Genomic DNA, 21805 nt, shown 5'->3' on the forward strand with positions numbered 1-21805 from the left:
ACAAGATATATTGATGAGAGACAAAAAAGGAAAGAGTGGGCCCTCCCAAGTGGACACTTCTGTTCTTTAAAGCATAGCACATGTGTAAGTAGCAACCCTTGCTTCTGTGACATCTTTAGATCACTTTCCCTCGGGGCTGCAGATAGAATTCTTACAATAGCATGTGCCAAATGAGATAGAAGCCAGCCCTCATGTCCAGGACCTCACCAATGCCCTCATACCACCTCTTGAGCTTGAATAGAAGCATGTCAGATTTCCTGGTGGTGACACCAAACCGTGACCTGCCACAGCATGGTGTTCAGTGCCCACCGCTTTTCTTTGTTCTCTTCTGCTTGTCGTACAATAACAGAACACTGGCAAGCTGTGCTGATCTCTATCTGTGTACAGGAGCCATTCTCTCTGACGGGGCAGAATCTACCCCCACAGAGTACAAACACAGGCAAATATTTGGAGCTTTGGCCTTCAGAACTGACTTTCGATTTACACAGCACAGCAGTTTTGTGTGCATGTGTGCAGGGGAATCTGACATTTGAGGAAAATTAAATTCTACAAGGACAAAGGCACTTTTCTTTCTTTTATATTCAAGGACAAGGCTTTGTATCCAATTGGAAAAGAGTGCCCCCCAAAATAAGATCGTCATTAATTTTCATTTGTTATGAGCATATATTAGATTAGCTTGGCTAGTTAAACTAAAAGGGTTGTCACAACTAAGCATTTTCTTTCTTTCATCTTTAGCTGCAAAAATTAATGATTTTTATGCATAAACATATATACAATACATATTGTCCTCTGGGATCTGAGGAGCCTCAGAGAGACATGCCTTTGATAGCTGTGGACATTGTAGCATCAGGCGGTATGAATCATAGCATCTCTGAACAACGGGAATCCACACTTGCCTGAGTGTCTTAGCTCCTCTTCTGTTGCTGTGACAGACACCACAACCAAAGCAATTTACACAAAAGGGGTATATTGGGCTTACAGTGTCAGAAGGTGAGTCTGTGACCATGGCAGCAGGCAGGCAGTCATAGCGTTGGGGCAGTAGCTAAGAACTTCTATCTTGAGACACAGCCAGAAAACAGAGAGAGCTAACTGGGAATGGCACAGACTTTTGAACCTCAAAGCCTGCTCCCAATGACACAGCCCTTAAGGGGACACACATCCTAATCATTTCTAAACATTTCCCAATGAGGACCAAGTATTTAAACATTATGAGCCTATGGGGGCCATTCTCATTTAAATCACCACACTGAGGCCTAGTCTCGCTAGATAAAAAATAAAAATCACACTGATAGTATTCTGTGTTTCTGTTTTCTGGAACTTAAGATTCCAATATTATCTTTAGAAATATTTCAGTTTACAGTCGCCGAATTAATTGTGAACATTGGCATTTCCCACTCCACCAGCTTGCCAAAAATACCACGTGCGGGCATTCCATCAATTTCACAACATATACATGTACAGAATCTTTCATGAATAGGTTGATGTAATAAATACATTCTCACCTAATATTGATAATCTAGACCACATCTGTCGTCTTCCATGACGGTTTTCACACTGTGTCCTTAGGAGGACGGTGCAGAGGACTAAGACACTGGGCCCATCTCAGTCAACCAAGTGCATCACGCCTGACTGTATTGCATATGTGGAGGTTATCTGTAAAAGTTTTCTTTCACAATATCCCAGACAAAAAGTTGAAAGCCAGACTTGGACTGTTTTGGCGGTGCCGACTTTCCGTAACTTTTGTATCAGTTCTTTGTGCAGCATTGACATCTCAGCCAATGGCATTGCTTCCTTCCTCTCTATCACCACCATTCTTAGTCAACCACGTCACCAGCTATGAGTCTCGAGCATTTAGAAAAGTCCATCCTTGGTTCTGACCACCCAAGAGGAGTAAAGTCAGTCTCTCTCCCTTGTCTTCTCGCTCCCTCCCTTCCTCCCTTCCTCTCCCTTCCCCTGCCCCCCCCCCCCGTATAGTTTCCAGGTAAATAAACTTTTTTCTGCACAGTGTTCGTCAGTACCTAAAAACAAGCGAGCGAGGACTTCACCAGGCTTAAGTAGCATATTGTCTGGCCTGCCCGCAGGTTTATCCCACCTACGGAGGAATGTGTCACCAACAGTCATGATTTCCAAACTTTCACGAGTGCCCAAATCCCATGGGGATCTTTGAAAATGCAGGTTCCAGATAAGGTGACTCGGGATGGGGCAGGCACCAAACTGATTCATTGCGAACAAGCTCCTTTTAATTACCAAGACGGCTGGTTCACGCACCACACTTAGAGTCGCTTTTCTGCCTCCCTGCTATTAATATATGGGTTTTGGGATTCTTGTTTGTGAAGGACTGGCCTGTGCATTGGGGGGTATTTCACAGTATGCCTGGTCTCCGTGCCAGTTGCCGGGAGCACTACCTCCTATTTGGGACAATTAAAAATGTCTCCAGGTATTTTTACACTTCCCTGTGGGCAGAATCACCCCTGGATGATAACTACCTACACCGAGTGATCCTGACCATTGGCCAGGTGTGAGCTGATCTGTAGCGTGACTTGTTTGTGTATTTAAATGATAGAAACCCTATTGTCTGAATTGATCTGCCCTTCCCTAGAGTATAGGCCACAAAGGACAGGGGACATTTCCCGTGCACGCTCCTAGCCACAGCACCCAGGAGACTGTTGGGTGGCTCGTAGACCTCTATTGAATATTGAGATTTATTAAATCCGTGGCTGTGTTATGGCAGTGAATGGCTATACTCTACACTGCGGTAGCATCTTGTGGACTGGAGTATGAAGTCCCATTTGCCCCGTGCCCTGTCTTCACGCTGACTAAACTCCCGTTAGCAAAGACTCCCACCGCTCTGGCGGTTGCCCCGTCAGTAAGTTAATGGTCTGTGAAACTTCAGCGCACCAGGGAATGCCACTCCTCCAGATGAACTCTTCAGCTGGGGAGAGAATCTTTCTCCACATCTTCAAAGGTGACATTTTTCTCCTGTAGTGTAAGACAGCAGAGTCCAGTTACCTATAGCAGTTTGGGCTAGAAATCAGCACTATGGGATCAAATGGGTCCTTCATGTAAGCACCCTGCTCCCTCGGGAGAAAACAATGGCTTCCCTTTCGAAGACAGGCCTTGAACAAGCAGGCAGATGTTAAGGAACAGTTTCCAGAAACACCTGGCTATCCCAGGATTTCTCTTTCACTGAGACCTCATTCAATGTTAGTTTCCCATTCCTGAGTACGCGTGTCCACCCTCTCCTTCCTACCCTCAGGACCCCTAAGTCTTTGCCCACTGTTCTGACTGCAAGGCTGGTGCCAGACACAGACGCACAAATACACATTATCATTTCCACCCCTCTGCCAACAACTCAGCCATTAGGAAAAGGGGCCTTTGTGCTTGTAAGTCATTTCAGGCTTTTGTGCTTTCCTTCAGAACGCGTGTGTAAAATGCCCTTGGGAAGGAGTAGTTCCTTAAGCTTACAAAGCTGCTGACCATTTTTACCCCCAAATTCTAGCGCTCTCCAATGATTAGCTATTGTAGACTTGATTGTTCTTTCCCAGGAGCTGTGTTTAAAGGCACAAAGAACATCTCTCAGAAACAGAAGCGCGATTGTTGCACACGCACACACAAAAAGTCCCACAGAGAATAATTGGGGATTAAACCAGAACACTGAACTCCCCCTTTCAGCCTGTATGCTGTGTACCTGGGGCTGCAGCTGTTGCTGAAAAGCTCAAAGGGGGACAAGCTTTGTGACCAGCCACCAGCTTCAGTCCAAACACTGAAGGAAAACTGTGTCTTTAGGTTAGTGCTTGAAGCCCCATGTGTCAAGGGCGCCACATAGAAGTCCAGCAGAGTTCAGTAAATAGATAAACACAGTGAGATCCCATGGGTGCCAGCCAGTTTCACAAGAGAAGCCTGAACTGGGCCTGAAAGTTGAGATGATCTCCAGCCCAGCGCAGGGACCACTGTGCGTATGGCCCAGCCCTGCAGCAGCTGGCTCCTCCGGAGCACGCAGAGGGGCTGCAAGGTTTGCAGCGTGAACTCCATGTAAGACAGCAGTGGGCAGAGCAGCCTGGGGGCTCTGAGGATCCTGTGGACATTTAGAAAGCTACTCCAGGGTCATTGGGGATAATGAATCCGATTCCAAAGGCCCAGGAAGATGAGACAGGAGACTCATGACTCGGCAGGCAGCCACAGGAGACCTTCTAAGCCGCCTGAGTCCCACCCAGCACCTGTGACGCAGGGTCAGCCCTTTGTAAATACTATCTCATTGATAATTTTTGTTATTATTGTTTGCTTTCTTCTTTATAGGTCCTCTGATTTTCCCATCAGTCCATGGCATAGTTGGGTTCTGAATTGGGTCTTCCGATATTTCAATTTTTAATTTTTTTATTTCATTATTATTATTACTACTTAGTGTATCAGTTTCTAATTACCTATTCAATGGGTTTTAGGGTTTGGCTAACTGCTTAAGCTATAGTTTACCATCTGTTGAATCCTAGTTTTCGGCTCACTTTGTAACAAGTTTCATCTTTCTGAAAGGAGTGCTGTGGAGATATAAGATCAATTGGATCTATTGTGAGGAGCGCTCACAAAGATTCACTTGGTCAAGCTGCTGTGCAGGGCTAAGCTTGCTACATGGTGCTGTGCAGGGCAAATCTTGCTACATGGTGCTGTGCAGGGCAAAGCTTGCTACATGGTGCTGTGCAGGGCAAATCTTGCTACATGGTGCTGTGCAGGGCTAAGCTTGCTACATGGTGCTGTGCAGGGCAAATCTTGCTACATGGTGCTGTGCAGGGCTAAGCTTGCTACATGGTGCTGTGCAGGGCAAATCTTGCTACATGGTGCTGTGCAGGGCAAATCTTGCTACATGGTGCTGTGCAGGGCTAAGCTTGCTACATGGTGCTGTGCAGGGCAAATCTTGCTACATGGTGCTGTGCAGGGCAAATCTTGCTACACGGTGCTGTGCAGGGCTAAGCTTGCTACAATGTGCTGGCTGGTGCTGGGTGCTTTGCCATCTCTGCTTTTTACAGTATTCACCTTGGGGATGCAGCTTCAAAGCTTTGTGGGTGAAATTAACACGGATATTTGATTGAGTTTCTTTGTAACTGATCTTCTAGCTTTTTTAAACTCATGTTTGCTAGAGCTAAATACATTCAGTCCATGTCACAGCTGACATAAACTGCCAGATTATTTTAGGCCTCCAAGCCACACAGTTGGCATTCACAGAGATCTTCCCTCCTCACCAATGTGCTTTGAGTCTGTCCTTTCCTCCTGGTGCTCAGCCACAGTGGCACGGTCCCTGCCTTCTCCATCCTCCATCCTGACTCCTCTTCCCGTTATGCACACTGGATGCTGCTGGCTTTAGCATCGCTTGATAGGGAGGTCACCAGGGTAGCATGTTGGGGGAGGGTACCAAGAGGGTATCCAGGTTGGCAAGGCAACCAACCTATGGCCCCAAAGTTGGCTTCCCGGCTATCTAATGGTTCTAAGCAAGAGGCCCAGTTCTGAGAAGCGGTTAAGGGGTGAACTGTCCTGTTGTTCCCATCATGACCTTCCTTGAACGCTCCTTCATCTCTGTTTGTTTGCACCCTGCTGGTGGAACTTCCATTTTCCACCTGTGGCCAATGGAAGCAACAGCTCTAAAGCACTCCTTACCACTGGGGTGGGCATCTCACTAACACAAAACTCGAAGGCTATCCCACAGCCTCTAACGCATTCTCTCTGTGAGGAGAAGAGTTCAGCTCCCCAGGTACCATCAGTGTAGCTAAGCTTGCATGAGTGGCTAAGGTGGCTGGGTCTGTTTAGTGGTGTGTCTCTGAGTGAAGCCATGTTCACCATGGACCTAGGTTCTAAGGCTTGAAGTACAGGGGTCACTGGAGAATTGGGCAAAATGTAGCTTCCTATGCCATGTTTTGCATGAGCTGAGAGCCCTCTTCTCTGATGAACTGTTGCATAAAATAAATGCTCTGTGGACCCCATGCTATTGGCTGTCAGCCTTGGCTACTGTTTAGCGTATCTGGGAGGAGCCTTTTAAATCTCCATGCCTGATTCTGCTCACCCCAATGAAATCGGAATTCTAAGGCCAACTGCAGGATACCAGTAGTTTCAGAACTTTTCAGACAATTGTCTAGACTGTGTGGAGGGCTTGTGTTGATGATGTCACTGATGCCTACCACATTGGGAATCGGCTAAGTGTGCTGGGTATGATAGTGGGTGTGAACGAAAATGAGTATCTACCCTCAATTCACCAGCTCCAGAGATTTCTGGGACCACTCCAGAGTCTTAGCAAACGCCCTCAAAGGGTTCTTGCTGTTCTCTTTGGCTCCCTAGATTCTTCTTGGCTGACCTAGCAGGGCTGTGAGGAGTCAGCCTGTGAATAAAGCTGGAACAGACCTTCTCCAGAGCTGGGGTCTCAAGAGTCAGTATGTGATGTGTGCGGGGGTGGGGTGTAACCAGCTGCCTGCTGATTCTCATGTGTGACCATGGTATGGGACGTCCTTCTGTCTATGTGTTGCTTTTATTGGTTAATGAATAAAGAACTGACTTGGCCCTTAGCATGGGAAGAGGAAGGTGGAGTCAGAGAGAGATGCCATGGAGCCACCAGAGATAGACTGCTGAAACTTTGCTGGTAGACCACGACCTCATGGTGACATGCGGATTAATGGAAATGGGTTAAATTAATATGTAAGAGTTTGCCAATAAAAAGCTAGAGCTAATGGGCCAAGCAGTGATTTGAATAATACAGTTTCTGTGTGGTTATTTTGGTTCTGGGTGGCCGGGACAAACAAGCAGCCTCCTGTTACACAACCAGAGAGAAGAACCCAACTGTGAGATCAAAGGAAACTTTAAAAAAAAATAAGACTCAGGGGCCAGTTCTGTGGACAAAGGTGCTTGCTACCAAGCCTGACAGCCTGAGTTCTAACCCTGGAAAGGAAAGAACTGACTTCCTTGACTTGTACACACACACACACACACACACACACTCACACATGCACATTTATACTCTCTCACACACACACATACCATACATACACACACTCACACATACATGCTCACACACAAACATATACACATACACACACACAAACATACTCATATACACACACACACACATGATATGCTCACCCTCTCTCACATACAAATAAATAATTGTAAATTCTGGGGGAGAAGAGATAAATTTGTATTTTATTTTAACATTTAAAAACTGGCTCTAAAAATAATAGTGTCAAAAATATGCAAGTGATTTTTTAAAAATATGCATTTAATAATTTTTCATGGAAATAGATGTTTGTAAAATGGATATTTCTCCCCTATCACCCCACACTGGTACTTTTTAGGCTAATGGGCAAAGCAGGGAGATGCCTCAGCTGGGCTTGAAGAACTCAGCTCAAGAGACAAAAGGAAGGTCACTGAGTCCATTGACAAGACTGGCTGCTGGAACAAAACCACACCATTCTAGGGTCTTGGCCCATGGTTAGTGAACTGGTAGCCAGATCAGGAACCCCTGCTCTGCAGTCATTTGGGTACCTCTCCCACACCGTCTCCTACACATGCCTTGAAGAGGAAAGGTGGGCGTGACCCCATGGAGAGCATACTTCTGCTAGTGGATCACAAACCTTCTCAGGCCTCTGACCAGAGCCCCCTCATCTGGTCTCTGGCCTGCATGAATAGGTTCAGAGTCTCCTTAAGCCACGGTTGCCTATGACAACACAGGGCAGTCAAGTGTGGCTGTTGCCCTAGGAATGTTGACCACAACTAGACCTGGTCCCTGAATCAGGTGACAGGGACCACAGGGCTGAAATGGTGTTCTGACGGTGTGTGCTGTTTTTCCTTCTTTCTGTAGATATTGCCAACGGCACCAGTTCAGGGGGGTACCGCCCACCTCCCAGAACCAAAGAAGTCATCATCAATGGCCAGACTGTGAAGCTAAAGTACTGTTTTACCTGCAAGATTTTCCGCCCCCCTCGAGCCTCCCACTGCAGCCTGTGTGATAACTGCGTAGGTGAGTAGGGCCCGGACGCTGCGCCAGCAGCAGTGCTAGGGTGCTAAATGGAGAGGAGCCGCTTTTCATGCGTCTACTAAAGGCTTGGCAGCGGCTGCTGTGCCAATGCATGTGTCTGTCTCCACTGAACACATTCACCATGCCTGCACTCACCACTCTCTTTCACGGTAGGTTGGTTTTTAGGTTGATTTTCTTTTTTTTTCTTTTAATCTTACCAAGATCTGGACCTTCTTTCCCAGCACATGGGCCTTTGTTCTTCCTGGAGTCCAGATAAGCAGATGCTTAAAATAAAGTTATGTCAGTCTTGGGTCCCTTCATTGCAGCCCTGGGTCCCTCCATTGCAGCCCCGGGTTCCTCTGTGCAGCCCTGGGTCCCTTCGTTGCATCCCTGGGTCCCTCTGTTACAGCCCTGGGTCCCTCCATTGCCTGAGAGCTGGCTGCACACATGAAGCATATGCTTTGGGCATCTCCCTGCCCCACTACTCAGAGCTTCTTCTGGGGATGAGGAAGGCCTTGGATCTGAAGGAGGTAGAAACAGCCAACTTCCACATGGGGCTAGAGCTCAGATGGGGATGGGGTGGGCAGAGGGAAGATGTTATCTCGGAGGTCCCTGGTTGTAAATAATCCTGCTACTGACCCTATACCAGCTTCTGCAACTGACTTGGGTCCCAGACCCTAATGTTTGTGGCCAGGCTTCTTGTCCCTTTAGGTTGAGAGCTGGTCAGTGTGCCTATAGGCCATCTTCATCTTAGGCATAGCTCCTAAGAGAGAGGGTGACAACAAAGACAGGGTAAAGATTGGCCACATTGCGGAAGACTGCAGTTCCCCAGTCCTGTAGCCTGCCGCCACAGAGGTGAAAGTGGAAAGTTGGCGCCCTTGCACCTGGATGGAGATGGGTACCCTTGGGACAATGTCTCCTTCAGTAACATATTATTGATTCCCAATGCTGTCCTTCAGTCTCAGAATTTGTAGTCTCAATTCTTCCTGAGAAAAATTAAACTTTACAAGGTAATTCCCACTGCACCAAGATACCTTATTAATCTTCAATTCACTTTATCCTAACTTTAATAATCTGCAGTTTGATACAAGAGCTATGTTTTCCCTGTCTGCATTTGTCTTGGTTCTTATTAACTTAAATTTCTGTTGGTTTTTGGTCCCCTACAGAGAAGCTTGGAATTTTCCTCTACCTTCTTATGTAGTTGAGGCTGTACTTGGGAGCCAGGGCTATGGCATAGTGTAGCCAGGCACCAGATGCCACCAGTGTGACTTAGACAAGCTACTTAAATTGTGCCATGCTTTCCTCATGTTTGTAGTGTGATGGTTTAAAGATGGCACAGAGCAGTCGGAATAGTGCCAGGCTATGAGCAAGTGTTAGCTACTGCTGTTGCTGTTGTTACTGCTGCTGTTACTGTTGTTACTGCTGCTGTTACTGTTGTTACTGCTGCTGTTACTGTTGTTACTGCTGCTGTTACTGTTGTTACTGCTGCTGTTACTGTTGTTACTGCTGCTGTTACTGTTGTTGTTACTGCTGCTGTTACTGTTGTTGTTACTGTTGTTACCGCCGCTGTTACTGTTGTTACTGCTGCTGTTACTGTTGTTACTGCCACTGTTACTGTTGTTGTTACTGCTGCTGTTACTGTTGTTGTTACTGCTGCTGTTACTGTTGTTGTTACTGCTGCTGTTACTGTTGTTGTTACTGTTGTTACCGCCGCTGTTACTGTTGTTACTGCTGCTGTTACTGTTGTTACTGCCACTGTTACTGTTGTTGTTGTTACTGTTGTTGTTACTGCTGCTGTTACTGTTGTTGTTACTGTTACTGCTACAGTTATAGCTGCATGTTTTTGAGTGATTTTCTCTAGGCAAGTCCTTGATATAACACTGTCCTCTGCTATTAGGACATCAGAACTCTACCCTGTCCTCCATGCAGGATTCATGGGGTCTCTGTAAGGTCATGTGACTGACTTGGTATGATTTGGTACCCTTTGTAACAATGCCTAACTTGAGGACATTTGGAGCCAGACAGCATGGTGGCTTCGGTGTCATTCAGGGAACAGCCTGTAGGGCTGATGAGCAGCCTTGAGAGCCATTTCTTGGGTTGTCATTTCGCCCCTCGGGTCTGTTACAGGATGGAAAAGTCTGTCACATTAGCACTCCTGTTGGTTTTCTTGTGCTTGGGCGGGGGGGCTGTTTTCCTAAGGTGTATTATGACAAATAAGAAATTGCTATCTACAAACCCAAAGGATCTGCTTCCTTATCATTTGTGAAAAGTTTTTATTCATTTCTACACTTCCTCACTTTCACCAGTTTGTCTCAATCCTGTCTTCTGTCTCTGAGCTAGATCCACAATCGTGCTTAAGAAAAAATCCTTTCCCATCTCATAGTGAATTATGGTTTGAAAATTCCTGTTGAGGTCTTGCCATTTCCTGCAAATTCATATAGTCATTCCCAGGATGGTCCCACATCGCCCATAGGTGTATGTATCTCTTTGAAAAGACTAATAAATTGGATGCAAGTCCCCTTGCCAAAATTATGTGTGAGCTTTTCCAGCTTGAGGCCTGTCTTCGCCATAGTAAAACGTTGGAGGTAGAGTCCCCGCTGGTGGGCTCTACCCGTTGTGAAAGCTAGAGTCACCAACACACAGCATACAGGAGGCAAGTGTGGCCCTTCTGAGGACTTGGTCACCACAGCAGCCTAGCAACCCACCTGCAAGCTTGTCAGTCTTCCATGACGGAAACACCGAAGGGAAAGGGAAAAGAGAGGAAGTGGCAAGGTCTGGAATGGAAAAGAAGCCCAGCCTAAGGGTACAAGCTGATGGGGCGTAAGGTTTGGTCCACAGTCCTGGGGCTAACCTTAACAAAGTCCCTCTGTGGAGGACAGGTGAGGTGACTAACAAGAAGTTGGTTTAAAATAAAGCTGTTAATTGTAATGTACATACGTGTGCGCATGTGTGTGTGCGCACACACACACACACACACACACACATGCACGACACACACAGAGTCTTATCCAAGCCTACATAGCTTTGGATTTTTCCAGTTAGTTGTGCAACATTGGCCTTTGGCGTGACTGACGAGCAGACCTCTTCATCTGGAAAACAGAATGGAAGACAGAAGTCTCCCACAGAGGAGTGTAATTGCAAGGTTGCTGCTAGTGGATTTTTAGCTAGAAGGTTTTTTTTTCCTCCCCAAACAGTTCTACTTCTTAAAACAAATAAAAAAGACAATGTGTGTTGGAAGCCCCAGTTAAAATGCAGGCTCCCCTTCCCTGGAAAGGAGTGCCTTTGGGTCATTCCTTCCTAGACACAGTGGATAATTGCTGTCTTGCATTAGGAGAGTAGGTTGAAAATGCAGATTTCCAGGTTAGCTCGGAAAATTCTTTCTCTTTGTTAAATACATTTTAAATGAGAGCCAATTGCATTCTTCCTGAGGACTGAAGGGGGTGTTTTTTAAAGACTGGACGCTGATGAAACCATAGAAACAGGCAGAACCTACTGACTCAGACCCAGGGCTGGGTCGGGCTCTAGTCACTCAAGAAGTTTTCTCAATATTCCCTACTGTGTTCAACCCTAAAAAGCAAGGCGAGCCTAATAGAGCTTATAAATTTCATCTAAGGGTTAAGTGGGGTCGTGCCCTCTGGAGTACCCTGCTCAGATGTGGCATAGATGACAAAGGGGTCAGTAAGTATCACCATCAGCGTTCCCACCCTAAGTTAGCAGTGTTGCTCTTGGGTACCTTATTTAAACAAGATTTGGTGCTGAGGGTGGGGGCCCTCAGTCAGTGATGTGTTTGGCCCACAAGTGTGAGGACCTGTGTTCAGATCCCCAGCACCCATGTACAGAGACAGGTTCATGTCTCTAGCCCCAGTGGGGCTCACTGGCCAGCTGATCTAACTGAACTGGTGAACCCCAGGTTCAGTGAGTGAGCTTGTCTCAAAGCATGAGGTAGTGAGTGGTTAAGGAACTGATGTTGACCTTTGAACACATCAATGCATCCATCCACCCACAAATTTCTATACACCACACACACACACACATGGTTCATCCTGGTAGGCATTGGCAGTGCCTTTCTATCCTAATAGGACCCTGATGGTCTTCAGGAATAGGTGAGGACATATTAATATCTTCTCTGTTTCTCTCACGTGGTTGCTGTTTAGCTGAGGGCCTGTCTTTCTGTCTGTCTCTTTCTCTGAACCTTACTCCTTCGCTTACTAGTTCCCTGGGTGTCAGCATCAGTCACTCATGTAAACTGGGATAGAGTACTTGAGACTGTCTGTTCATCCAGGCAATCTTGGGTTGTTTTTTTTTTTAACATGTGTTTGTGTCGGGGCCATCATGGAGTGCATGTGTGCCGTGGTATATGTGGGGAAGTCATAGGGCACCCTGCAGGAGTTGGTTCTCTGCCTCTGTCTGTGTCACAGGGATTGAAATCCGATCATCAGTCTTTGCATCAAACACCTTTACCTACTGAACCATCTGCCGGCCCCACAAAACCTTTTTAAACCAGTATCCCGGGCCTGGATCCACCCTTGTTCCCTTCAGAGCTGTGTTCCCTCGGATCCTTAGGGTGGGGATGATGTGAAGGGCTAAGAAACAAAGCAAAGGCTCATGAGGTCCTCTCAAATTAGAGGTGGACAGCTACATCTCCAAGCTCTCTCTACCTTGCCCTGACTGGCAACCCAAGTCTGTTCTTGCCTGGGCTGCATCCGTGTTAGAAGCGCCAGCAGCTTTCACCATTGTTACTGCTGCCTTATTCTCAGAATTGGTTTTTTAATTTTTATATATTTTATGTGTATGGATGTTTTGCCTGAACCCTCACCTGTGTCCCCTTGTGTCCCCGGTACCAGCAAAGGCCAGAAGAGAGCATTGTATCCCCCAAAAGCGGAGTTAGAGTTTTGAACCACTGTGTGGGTACTGGGAGTCAATCCTTGTCCTCTGGATGAACAACCAGTGCACTTGGCCACTGAGCCACCTCTCCAGCCCCAGAATTTGGTATTTTTAATACAACCTTAATTTGCAATGAGTGTTCCCTTCAAATTAATCACATGCTATGAACAAATTAATAAGGACGTTTTCTAACCATGAAGATGAAGGTTTGTGAGGAAGCCTAGCTTTGCCTAGATGAAGGAATCTTAGCTACAAGCTAAGAATGACTTTTTGAAGATGCCTGGGTTCTTGACCCACTGTGTTCTGGGCTAAAGGACCTTCTCTGTACCCACAGTGCCACAACTGCAGGGGCTTAGAGGACAAAGGAGGTAGAGCACAAAGCCCTCAGGCTGTGCCAGGCCATGAGAACACCAGGCAGTGTGAGCCTCCTTCATGCAAGGCAAGCCCTGGTCCATTGTTTTCTGTTCCCCTTGTCATTTCTGGCCAGCCTGACAACAGTGCCCAGAAGCCCTCTGTGGGGACTTTGTCTCATGTTGGTGCTGTTTTAGGTAGGGCTTTCCCACCCTCAGTAAAGTCCTATTGAAACCCACCAAGTTCCCTCCCCTTTCTTTTCATGCTGCTCTCCTGGGCCCTTGGCCACACTTTACCGTTTACTCCCTCCTGTCCCACAATGTCCCCTCTTACTGCTCTTGTCGCTTGCTATGTGGCATTAAGTCAGACTGTGGATGTCCTCGTGTGTGGCATATACTTTTGCTGTGTGCTAACTGCCACCGCTATTAGATCCCAGGTATCGCTTCACCGTTGTCCCCAAGGTTTAGCCTGGCTGAGATTTGGCTTGGCAGCTGCCCTGAAATACAGGCGAGTGTTCTGCAGGTACTCCTTAGATATTTGGGTCTGGTAAGGGAGCTAATAATCCTGACAGAAATCGCGAAAGGGGGATGGAGGGAGATGGCATTTGTTTCCTCCTTGGAACCCAAGCACACGGGGCTTTATTTTGTGCCTCCATGTTTCCAGAATATCTCTGCATTTCACCAGCGTTTCTTGAACATATATGTGTCAGGCACTGTGGTTCACTAGAGTCAGAGAGTAAAAATCAGTCCCCCAGAGACAGTATTTAAAGCAGAGCATCCATAACTGAAGGCAGAAAACATTGTGTCTTCTCATACTCACAGGTCAAAAAGTATCACTGAAAAGTCGTCACGAAGTAACACTGCATAAAATATAGGAAGTAAACATTATTTGAAATTTTAAGTATAGTCTGGTATAAACATGACAGTAGTGAAAAATAATATACCCCTTTTATTTTTATCATTTGGATCAACAGAAGATAAGAAAATCAAGGATATTAATAAAAGATGATAAATATGTTGAATTTATTTCTATGGGATGTACTTGTCATCCTCAACTGTTCATAAAGCATGAATAGAAATGAATCACACTAGGCTTAAAAGAAATCTCTAAATTTTTAAAAGCAGAAAATGTGCCAACCACATCATTTGATGACCCAGCCCCCACCAAATCAACCACAGAGATGCAGATACAAGCAGCCAAACATAAAGTTTTGAAGAAAGCTTTTTGTCCACTCTTGGGGGGGGGGGCACTCCTCGTTGCTACAATTGTAACATATGTAGAAAGTGACAATGGAAAAACACAAAAGGAAGCTGTACCACTCAGAACTGTAATTTTTAGTAATACAATACTTATTCCTCAGGAATTTCAAGCATGTATACAATGTATTTTGATTTTATTGACTTCCCTTTCTCCCCAGCTTCACATTTTCTTCTTTTATAACCCATTGATTCTAATCAGTATTGCACATAGACACACGGGTGTGGGCTCATCCACTATAGCATTTTCAGACTACAAGGGGCCTCACCCCTGGAGAAGACTCCTCCCCCTAGCTCATTACCTACTCATCCCAGTCTGGGGGCTCCTGTGGTGCTCCTGCATCACGCATGAAGGCTGACTGACCTGACACTGTGCAGGAACCACAGCTATTGGGGATTCGTGGACTCGCGTCCCAAAGACACTGTTTCACAGCAGTTTCCCCAGCCCCTGGCTCTCACAATCTCTCACACACACACCCTTCCTGAACCTGACATTCACTATCCCCTGAACCTTGGGGATAGTGGTTGTGACACAGAAGTCCCGGTTATGCCTGAGCACTCCACAGCCTCTTATTCTCTACACTGTGGTCAGTTGTAACTTTGCATCAACCCACTTCCGCTGCACAGAGATGCCCCTCTCATGCACCTGAGAGCTGCACTGGTCCATGGGGGAGAGAAAGGTGAATTTCGGGGCAGTTTGTTACTGCGTCCATTTAGCGAAACAATAGAGTTCATGTGTATACACACACACACACACACACACACACACACACACATGCACACATAGTATTTTTAAAAGGTGTATACCTTGCCAGCCCTGAAATCTCTTCTGAGGTATTTGTGGACCCAGCTGTGCCCTGTTGGGTTACAGCCATCAATATTTCACAACCACCCCACACTGTTGGTAGACTCAGGCAATACTAGGCTATGAAGTGGTGGGTACTTCCAAAATGAGCGTTTGCTTACGTGCTTTAATTTGGAAAGCTTAATACGTATTAATATGTTTAAGAAAGAAAGAAAGAAAGAAAGAAAGAAAGGCCATGAAAAGGGCTTGGCTGTTGGAATAAGCTGTTTTGTTTTCTAAAAGGTTGAAAGTGTTTGAAATGAAGGACTAAATGAAATGGAAAGACTCTCTTTTGAGGCGAGGCCGAATGTTTATTTTAAAATCCTATTCCAGACCTGTGGGGATGTAATTATTGTCTTTTCTTGATAAAGATGTGGAACGACTCCATAGGAACGGTTTGTAGTAAAATGAAGCCTCTGCTCTTGGACTGCCAAGCCGTGTTGATGTGTGGCCATTTACCTCAGAGGTAGTTCTCTTTGTCCATCACACACATGCAATGGAATTTAAGACAATTAGCCCTGTTGTTGATTTCACTACCATCTTGCGGGATGAGCTAGCAAGTTGCATTTAGTTATGGCCTTGCATGGGACTGGCAGGGAAGCGGCAGACACTGGCTTCTCCTGGAGTCTTTCGGCCCTCTTATAGGCTGGTGCGTAGTGTGTGATTCCTTGTCCTGCTGTCTCCACCTTCAGCCCACGCTCACACTCGTTCTCCCTCACTAATTGCCAGAGGGACCCACAAGAGCCCTTGATGCTTATGCTGGGGTCTTGCCAGGATAGCCTCTTTCAGAGTCCTGCCCTGTTTCCTGAGGGGACAAGGGACAGACTGCCTTCAAAACACACACTGAGGCATGAACACACCTTCCACCATAAATAAATAAACAAATGTAAAAGAAAAAATTTTAACATGCCTTACCGTCATTCTTTTCTCCCTTCCTTCCTCTTCCCTTTCCACCCCAACACAGATGAGCAGTATACAGCTTCTTGATGGTGGGTGCTGGTCCCGGTGCCTCCCTCAGTGTCCCCGGAGTGGGCAGAACTGGGTGTCAGTGACTTGGATTAAACCTTTATTCCAAGAGAGGGGAAATGAAGACCAGTACAGGACGTAGCTGCCCTCTGTCCTTTCAGGATAAATGGAGTCATCCTAGCCAGCAGCAGTGGCAGCGCTGTGGAGGCATCCCCTGGTCCCAGATGCTCTTGTCCCCTTCCCTTTATGCTACTCAGAAATACTGGAAAATACTGGCTGGGGTGGCTCACACCTTTCATCCCAACACTCGAGAGGCAGAGGCAGAAAGACCTCTGTGAGTTAAAGGACAGCCTGGTCTACAGAGTAAGTTCCAGGACAGTCAAGGCTAAATAGAGAAACCCTGTCTCAAAAGAAAGATGGGGGGGGGAGGGGGGCTTCGAAAAAAAGGAGATTCACACTGTTGGGAAACTAAAGCCTTGCTGCAGGTAGTATCATCACAACTGAGAGCCACACTTGTTCCCAAGCCCCACACACTGTAAGTTGGCAGAGTTACTGTAGTATTAGAACGTATTCTTGACTCTTAGCAGTTAAACTCACAACAGCATATAGCAGAGCGGTGTGCCATTTGTCATATGACAGAAGGAGCCACTTTTCCTTATGCTTGAAAAACTACTTCCTACCCTACCTGATTTATGGGTTTATTTTTCACTAAGGAATTGAAACCTGATGCATTTTCCCCATCTGTAGTCATGCTAGCACCTTGCAGCAGGGTTAAAAAACCACTAGTGTGCGTGGTGCTGGATCACAGTACTAAGAGGGGCGGTGAGTGCATGCATGTTAGATCTTAATACTTTAATTCACATGTGTTCAGAACATTTATAGGTCACATCGCAGTGTCGGAGGGCTGGACACCATGGCTTTGAAGAGAGGCAAAGCTTGCATATTTTCACCGCATCACAGCTGATGTCCTGGGTCTGTTGAATATAGCTTTCCATCCAGAACTTAGTCTGGAGCAGCTTAACACAGATGTGAGGACCCGGAAGCAGGGAGATGAACCTTGCCATGCTAGAGTGGAGTGTGATCCCTGCTAGTGCCTGTGACGTCAGCCGCACAAAGGGAGAAAAGAACTAAGGGCAAAAAGTGGATGGGAAATAGTGGGAGAGGAGGAGGGGAGCGAAAGCAGACAAGGCGGTTGGAGGTGAGAGGTGACGATAATGTGAATTCAGACACCTAGAGAGCAGAGACCTGAGGAAAACCCGGAACAATAGCACCAGGAAGAGGAACCGTTGTGGGTAGCTGGGGTATGGCCCTCTCCATGTGAGGTGGAAGCTCTCCCGGAGCTGGTGAGGATGTGCTGTGCCTGAGGGGACACCCAGAGCTATTGTCTCCCCATCACCAACATGGTAGCCTTGTGCTTTGCTCGGCCGTGTGGTTTGCACAATCCTAGCATCATAAAGAGCATCACTAGGTATCCAGTGCCTGAGGCAGGTCTCTTAATTCTCTTAAATAAAAAGTGTCCTAGGTGTGACAATAGAAGACCTCACCTTCATCTCTCTCCAAAGCAGCATCTTCCCCTTTTCTGGGCCCACCAAAGGGAACATAGGCAGACATGTATGAAGCTCAGAAATAGAGCCTCTGGAGAAGGCAAGTCCTTCACAAACACCCAGGGTAGCATCAGAGCGCAGAGGCTGGACTCTGAGCTAGTGCTTCAGCGAGTATGAATAGAAAGAAGAACCCTAGGTGCCATGGCACCATTGTGAAACCCCAGAGAAGAATCTAGATGGGCTTGAGGTCTCTTCTCCAAGGCGACAAAGAGCATGCTAGTATGCTACTTGGAAGTGTTTCCCATGCCCGAGACTGGATCCTCATGGGGCTTTACAGAGACAGCTGCGGACACTCCCACAGATCCTTCCTTACCTGGCATCACTGTGGTTCCAGCAGTGACCCCACCCACCCTTGCCCCATAGAGAGACAGGCTGAATGAACCTCACGTAGGACCAGAGTGAGGATTCTGGGCCTTGAGTGGGAACCGCCCCCATGAAGTTTTAATGAGCTGTGTCTCTGAAGGTCTTGTTTTAAGTGGCTGTCACCCTGAGTCTCTGGGCAGCTCGTGAAGTCAGCAATGTAAGAAGGAGCTGAACAGCAAATGAGAAGAGGCAGAGCTGAGCTTGCCCACACTAAAAAGGTAGAGACACACACACAGGCAGCTCTAATCTTAGACCAAAGAGCTCAAATTTTGTTGGGATACCAAGAGCAGAGCTGTCCCTTTGGGGATGTCTGTACTCAGAATGTCAGTTTGTTCCTTTACAACAAGAGACTATGGTAAAAAAAAAAAAAAAAGAGAGACCAGCGTTCTTCCTCATGCAGAGCCAGTGCTCCCTCTGTCCAAGGCCTAGCTATCTGGACAGCCATTGCATAATCAGAACACCAGTTAAAGTGTCCACTGGGAAATTCAGTCGTCCATGGAACCAGAATTGCTGACTACAGGGCATTCTAGATGTGTCTGTCATAGTTCTCGTGTAAGACATAGACCCACATGCACATGCACTGTTAAAACATGCTGTCTTTTACATTTCTGTTTAGGAGTATGTGTGTGCCTGCATGTCTGTTAGTGCATCACATGCATGCAGACGCCCCCTGGAGGCCACAAGAGGGCGTTAGAGCGCCTGAAACTGGACCTTCAGGATGTTGTGAGATGCCCAATTAGTCCTCTGCAGGAGCAGCATCTCTTGTGGATGCTCCAAAATGGCTTCCTTAGAGGACGCTAATGATTTAACGTGACACGTTTACATTAAATTTTATCTTGTTTGGTGTCTTCTGTGGTCAGTGCATTCATTTGTTTGTTTGTTCATTGAAGTTATTTTAGACCAGAGAACAAGACTGCCCATCTATTAGGGGAAAAATGTTTTGAAAGTATGCATGGCACCAACGGGAATGTCTAAACCACACAATGGAGCTTTGGTTTATCCTACCTGGGGTTAATGTCCATGCGTAGTCCAGAGATGTTGTTTGTCATGCAAGGCTTGTAAGTGCAGCTGGGTCTAAGCCAATAGAGGGGTGACCTCTGGCCAAGTGCTCGCCCACTTTCTCTGGAATTGTCCAAATGCAGTCAGCTTTAAAAATACTTTTCTTCAACACCCAGAAAAAGCCACAGTAATTACTCCGCCGAGGTCTGTTTCTGCTGGCCAGACTCTCCTCCCTCCTCCCCTCTTTCTTCCCCTCCTTCTCCTGCTGCTGCTTTCTGGGACTTGCTCTGTCCTTTTTATTTATGTAGTCTGTGGCTGTATGTCTCTTTGGTATGTGTATTCAGCTGTATGCTCAAATCTGTCTTCCAAGCTCCAGACTTGGTAGATGTAACTGATACCAGACCATTCTGCTTGGGCAGACACAGGCACCCCACATCAGTCTTCCTGGGTAACAGCACTGAGTGTCAGTGTTGTTCATGCCTAAGGGAGCCCCAGTGGGTACCACCCTGGCCCATCCCCAGGTCTTAGGCATTCGCTCACCAGTTAGACCCTAACTGCATCTCTCTCTCTCTCTCTCGCTCTCTCTCTTTCTCTCTCTCTCTCTCTCTCTCTCTCTCACACACACACACACACACACACACACACACACACACACACACACTGTCCTGTCCCAGCAGCCACAGGTTATCCACACAGGAGCCTCCTAGAAAATCCCTAACCCCAATTCCTGCTCCCCACACACTCAGCCTTTGCCTGACACTAGGGCAACCATCCTCAACAGAATCTGAACACTAGTGTAAAGGAACCAGAACACTCCACCTATCCGAAGGCCCATGAGCTCTATGACCATCCCACAAGCCCACATCCCACATCACGTTTCTCAATGCCTTCTGGCTTCAGCTCTCAGCCTCTGGCTCCTTTCTCTACTTCACATTCTGGTAAGCATGCCTCAGAGAAGCCTCCCATCCCCCACTCCTCTAGCTTCTTTCCATACTCTTCCTCGGCATTAAAGACCTGTGCTGTCATGGCAGATGTATGTGTGGGCTTATTTGGAGATGTCTCTGCCCTGTCTGCAGATAAGCTCCAAGGGGGCAGTTCTTTCTCTCTCGGGTGGGGTTTCCCCAGCTGTAACACTTACGGACAACACTGGTCCGGGAGGGAAACAAACTCAAGATTCCTCTTAGGAATCCATCATTACCTCTGTTCTTGTCTTCTCTTTGGAGAATGAGGAATCATTTTTAATCTCTCTTGTTCTTCTGGCTCTATGATAAGTTCAGTGCTCATAAAAAGACAAGGTTTTCTTCACCTGATCTAAAGTAGATGAAATCCGTGGCTCTCCCCTCATACCTCTCAGAAGGGCATTGTGTTTCAGGACTAGGAAAGGGGCTCACTGGGCAAGGTACTTGCCACATACCTGTAATCTTCCAGTAGCTTAGGGAACGAGAACCCTGGGGCTCACCAGCCAACCAGCTTCGTGTGGCAAATTGACCAGAGAGAAACCTCTCTTGGGGGGAAAAAGATGGGGAGCAACTGAAAAAGACCCACAATTGACTTCCGACCTCCAAATACGTGAACACAGACACACAACATGTATGCGCACGCACACACGTACACACATATACATGCACACACATACATGCACACACACGCACACACACTCCTCTGCAGACCCTCAAGGCATATATGTTTTTAAATGTTGAGTCTGCCATCATGGAAACTTCTCACAGACTTGCACCTGTCGCAGAGCAACTTAGCATCCTTGTGTTTCCTTGGCAAAGAGTTTCGGGCCTTTCCTGCACCCTAGAGCCGTGGCCTTCATCCCTGTGTTTTCCTCTAACTCACAGTAAGAAACATGTTTTTCAGTGAGCATCCGGTGAGCCCCAGTTCAAAGGCAAAGTCTTGAGAAGTAGTCCTTACTCTGTGGGATGCCTGGGGCGGCCTTTCATGTTCTTTTTTGGAGATGGTCTTGACCCACTAACCTACTGACCTCTTCCACTAGTTGACTCTGACCTTTGGTTAAAAGAGCCCAAGGTTAAAGGGCAAGCAAAACCACTTCCCTTCTAAGTCACCGGCTGACTTATGCCAGGAGAGCCACAACCCTTACCCACCTACGGCTGGACTGTTCAGGCTGTGCCGCTGAGACCCTAAGGATGTCACATTAGCCTGCCATGTAGGAAAACCACTATGTGAAAGGTGCCTGCTGGCCTGTGCGCCTACAGTAATACAACTTTTAAATTAGTTGTTGAAATAAGTTGCTTTAGCTTCTATGATCTACACTCCTGGGTCTGTCATTCCTTTCCCTGCTATCCAGGAGCAGGGTTTCAGGAAAGATGGGTCGCTCTGTAGGGAGCAGGTTGGTGCAGGCTGGGAGTTTCCATCAGATTCTCAAAGCATTGGGAAATGAAAAGCCAGTTAAGAGCCACAGCCCTAGAGTTTAACACAGTTTCCAGCCCTGTCAAAGCAGAGCAGAGGAGAGGCAAGGCTGATCCTTGCTGATCCTTGCTGATCCTTCCTCTGTGGTTTTCCTGACCCCTTCCGACATCCTATCCTT

The 21805-nt window shown here is 46.9% G+C and overlaps 1 protein-coding gene across 2 annotated transcripts in view; it reads left to right on the top strand.

The window, feature by feature from the left end:
* Positions 1 to 21805, top strand: part of Zdhhc14 (zinc finger DHHC-type palmitoyltransferase 14) — a 250131-nt gene that overhangs the window by 177665 nt on the left and 50661 nt on the right. For both annotated transcript variants that reach the window (XM_041680035.1, XM_041680036.1), the window contains exon 3: positions 7832 to 7990. In XM_041680035.1, coding sequence (XP_041535969.1) covers positions 7832 to 7990 — 159 coding nt within the window. The remainder of the gene's footprint in view (positions 1 to 7831; positions 7991 to 21805) is intronic.

Source organism: Microtus oregoni, unplaced genomic scaffold, assembly GCF_018167655.1.
Source record: "Microtus oregoni isolate MIOR12 unplaced genomic scaffold, Mior012 000033F_ref0000390, whole genome shotgun sequence".
Lineage (NCBI taxonomy): Eukaryota > Metazoa > Chordata > Mammalia > Rodentia > Cricetidae > Microtus > Microtus oregoni.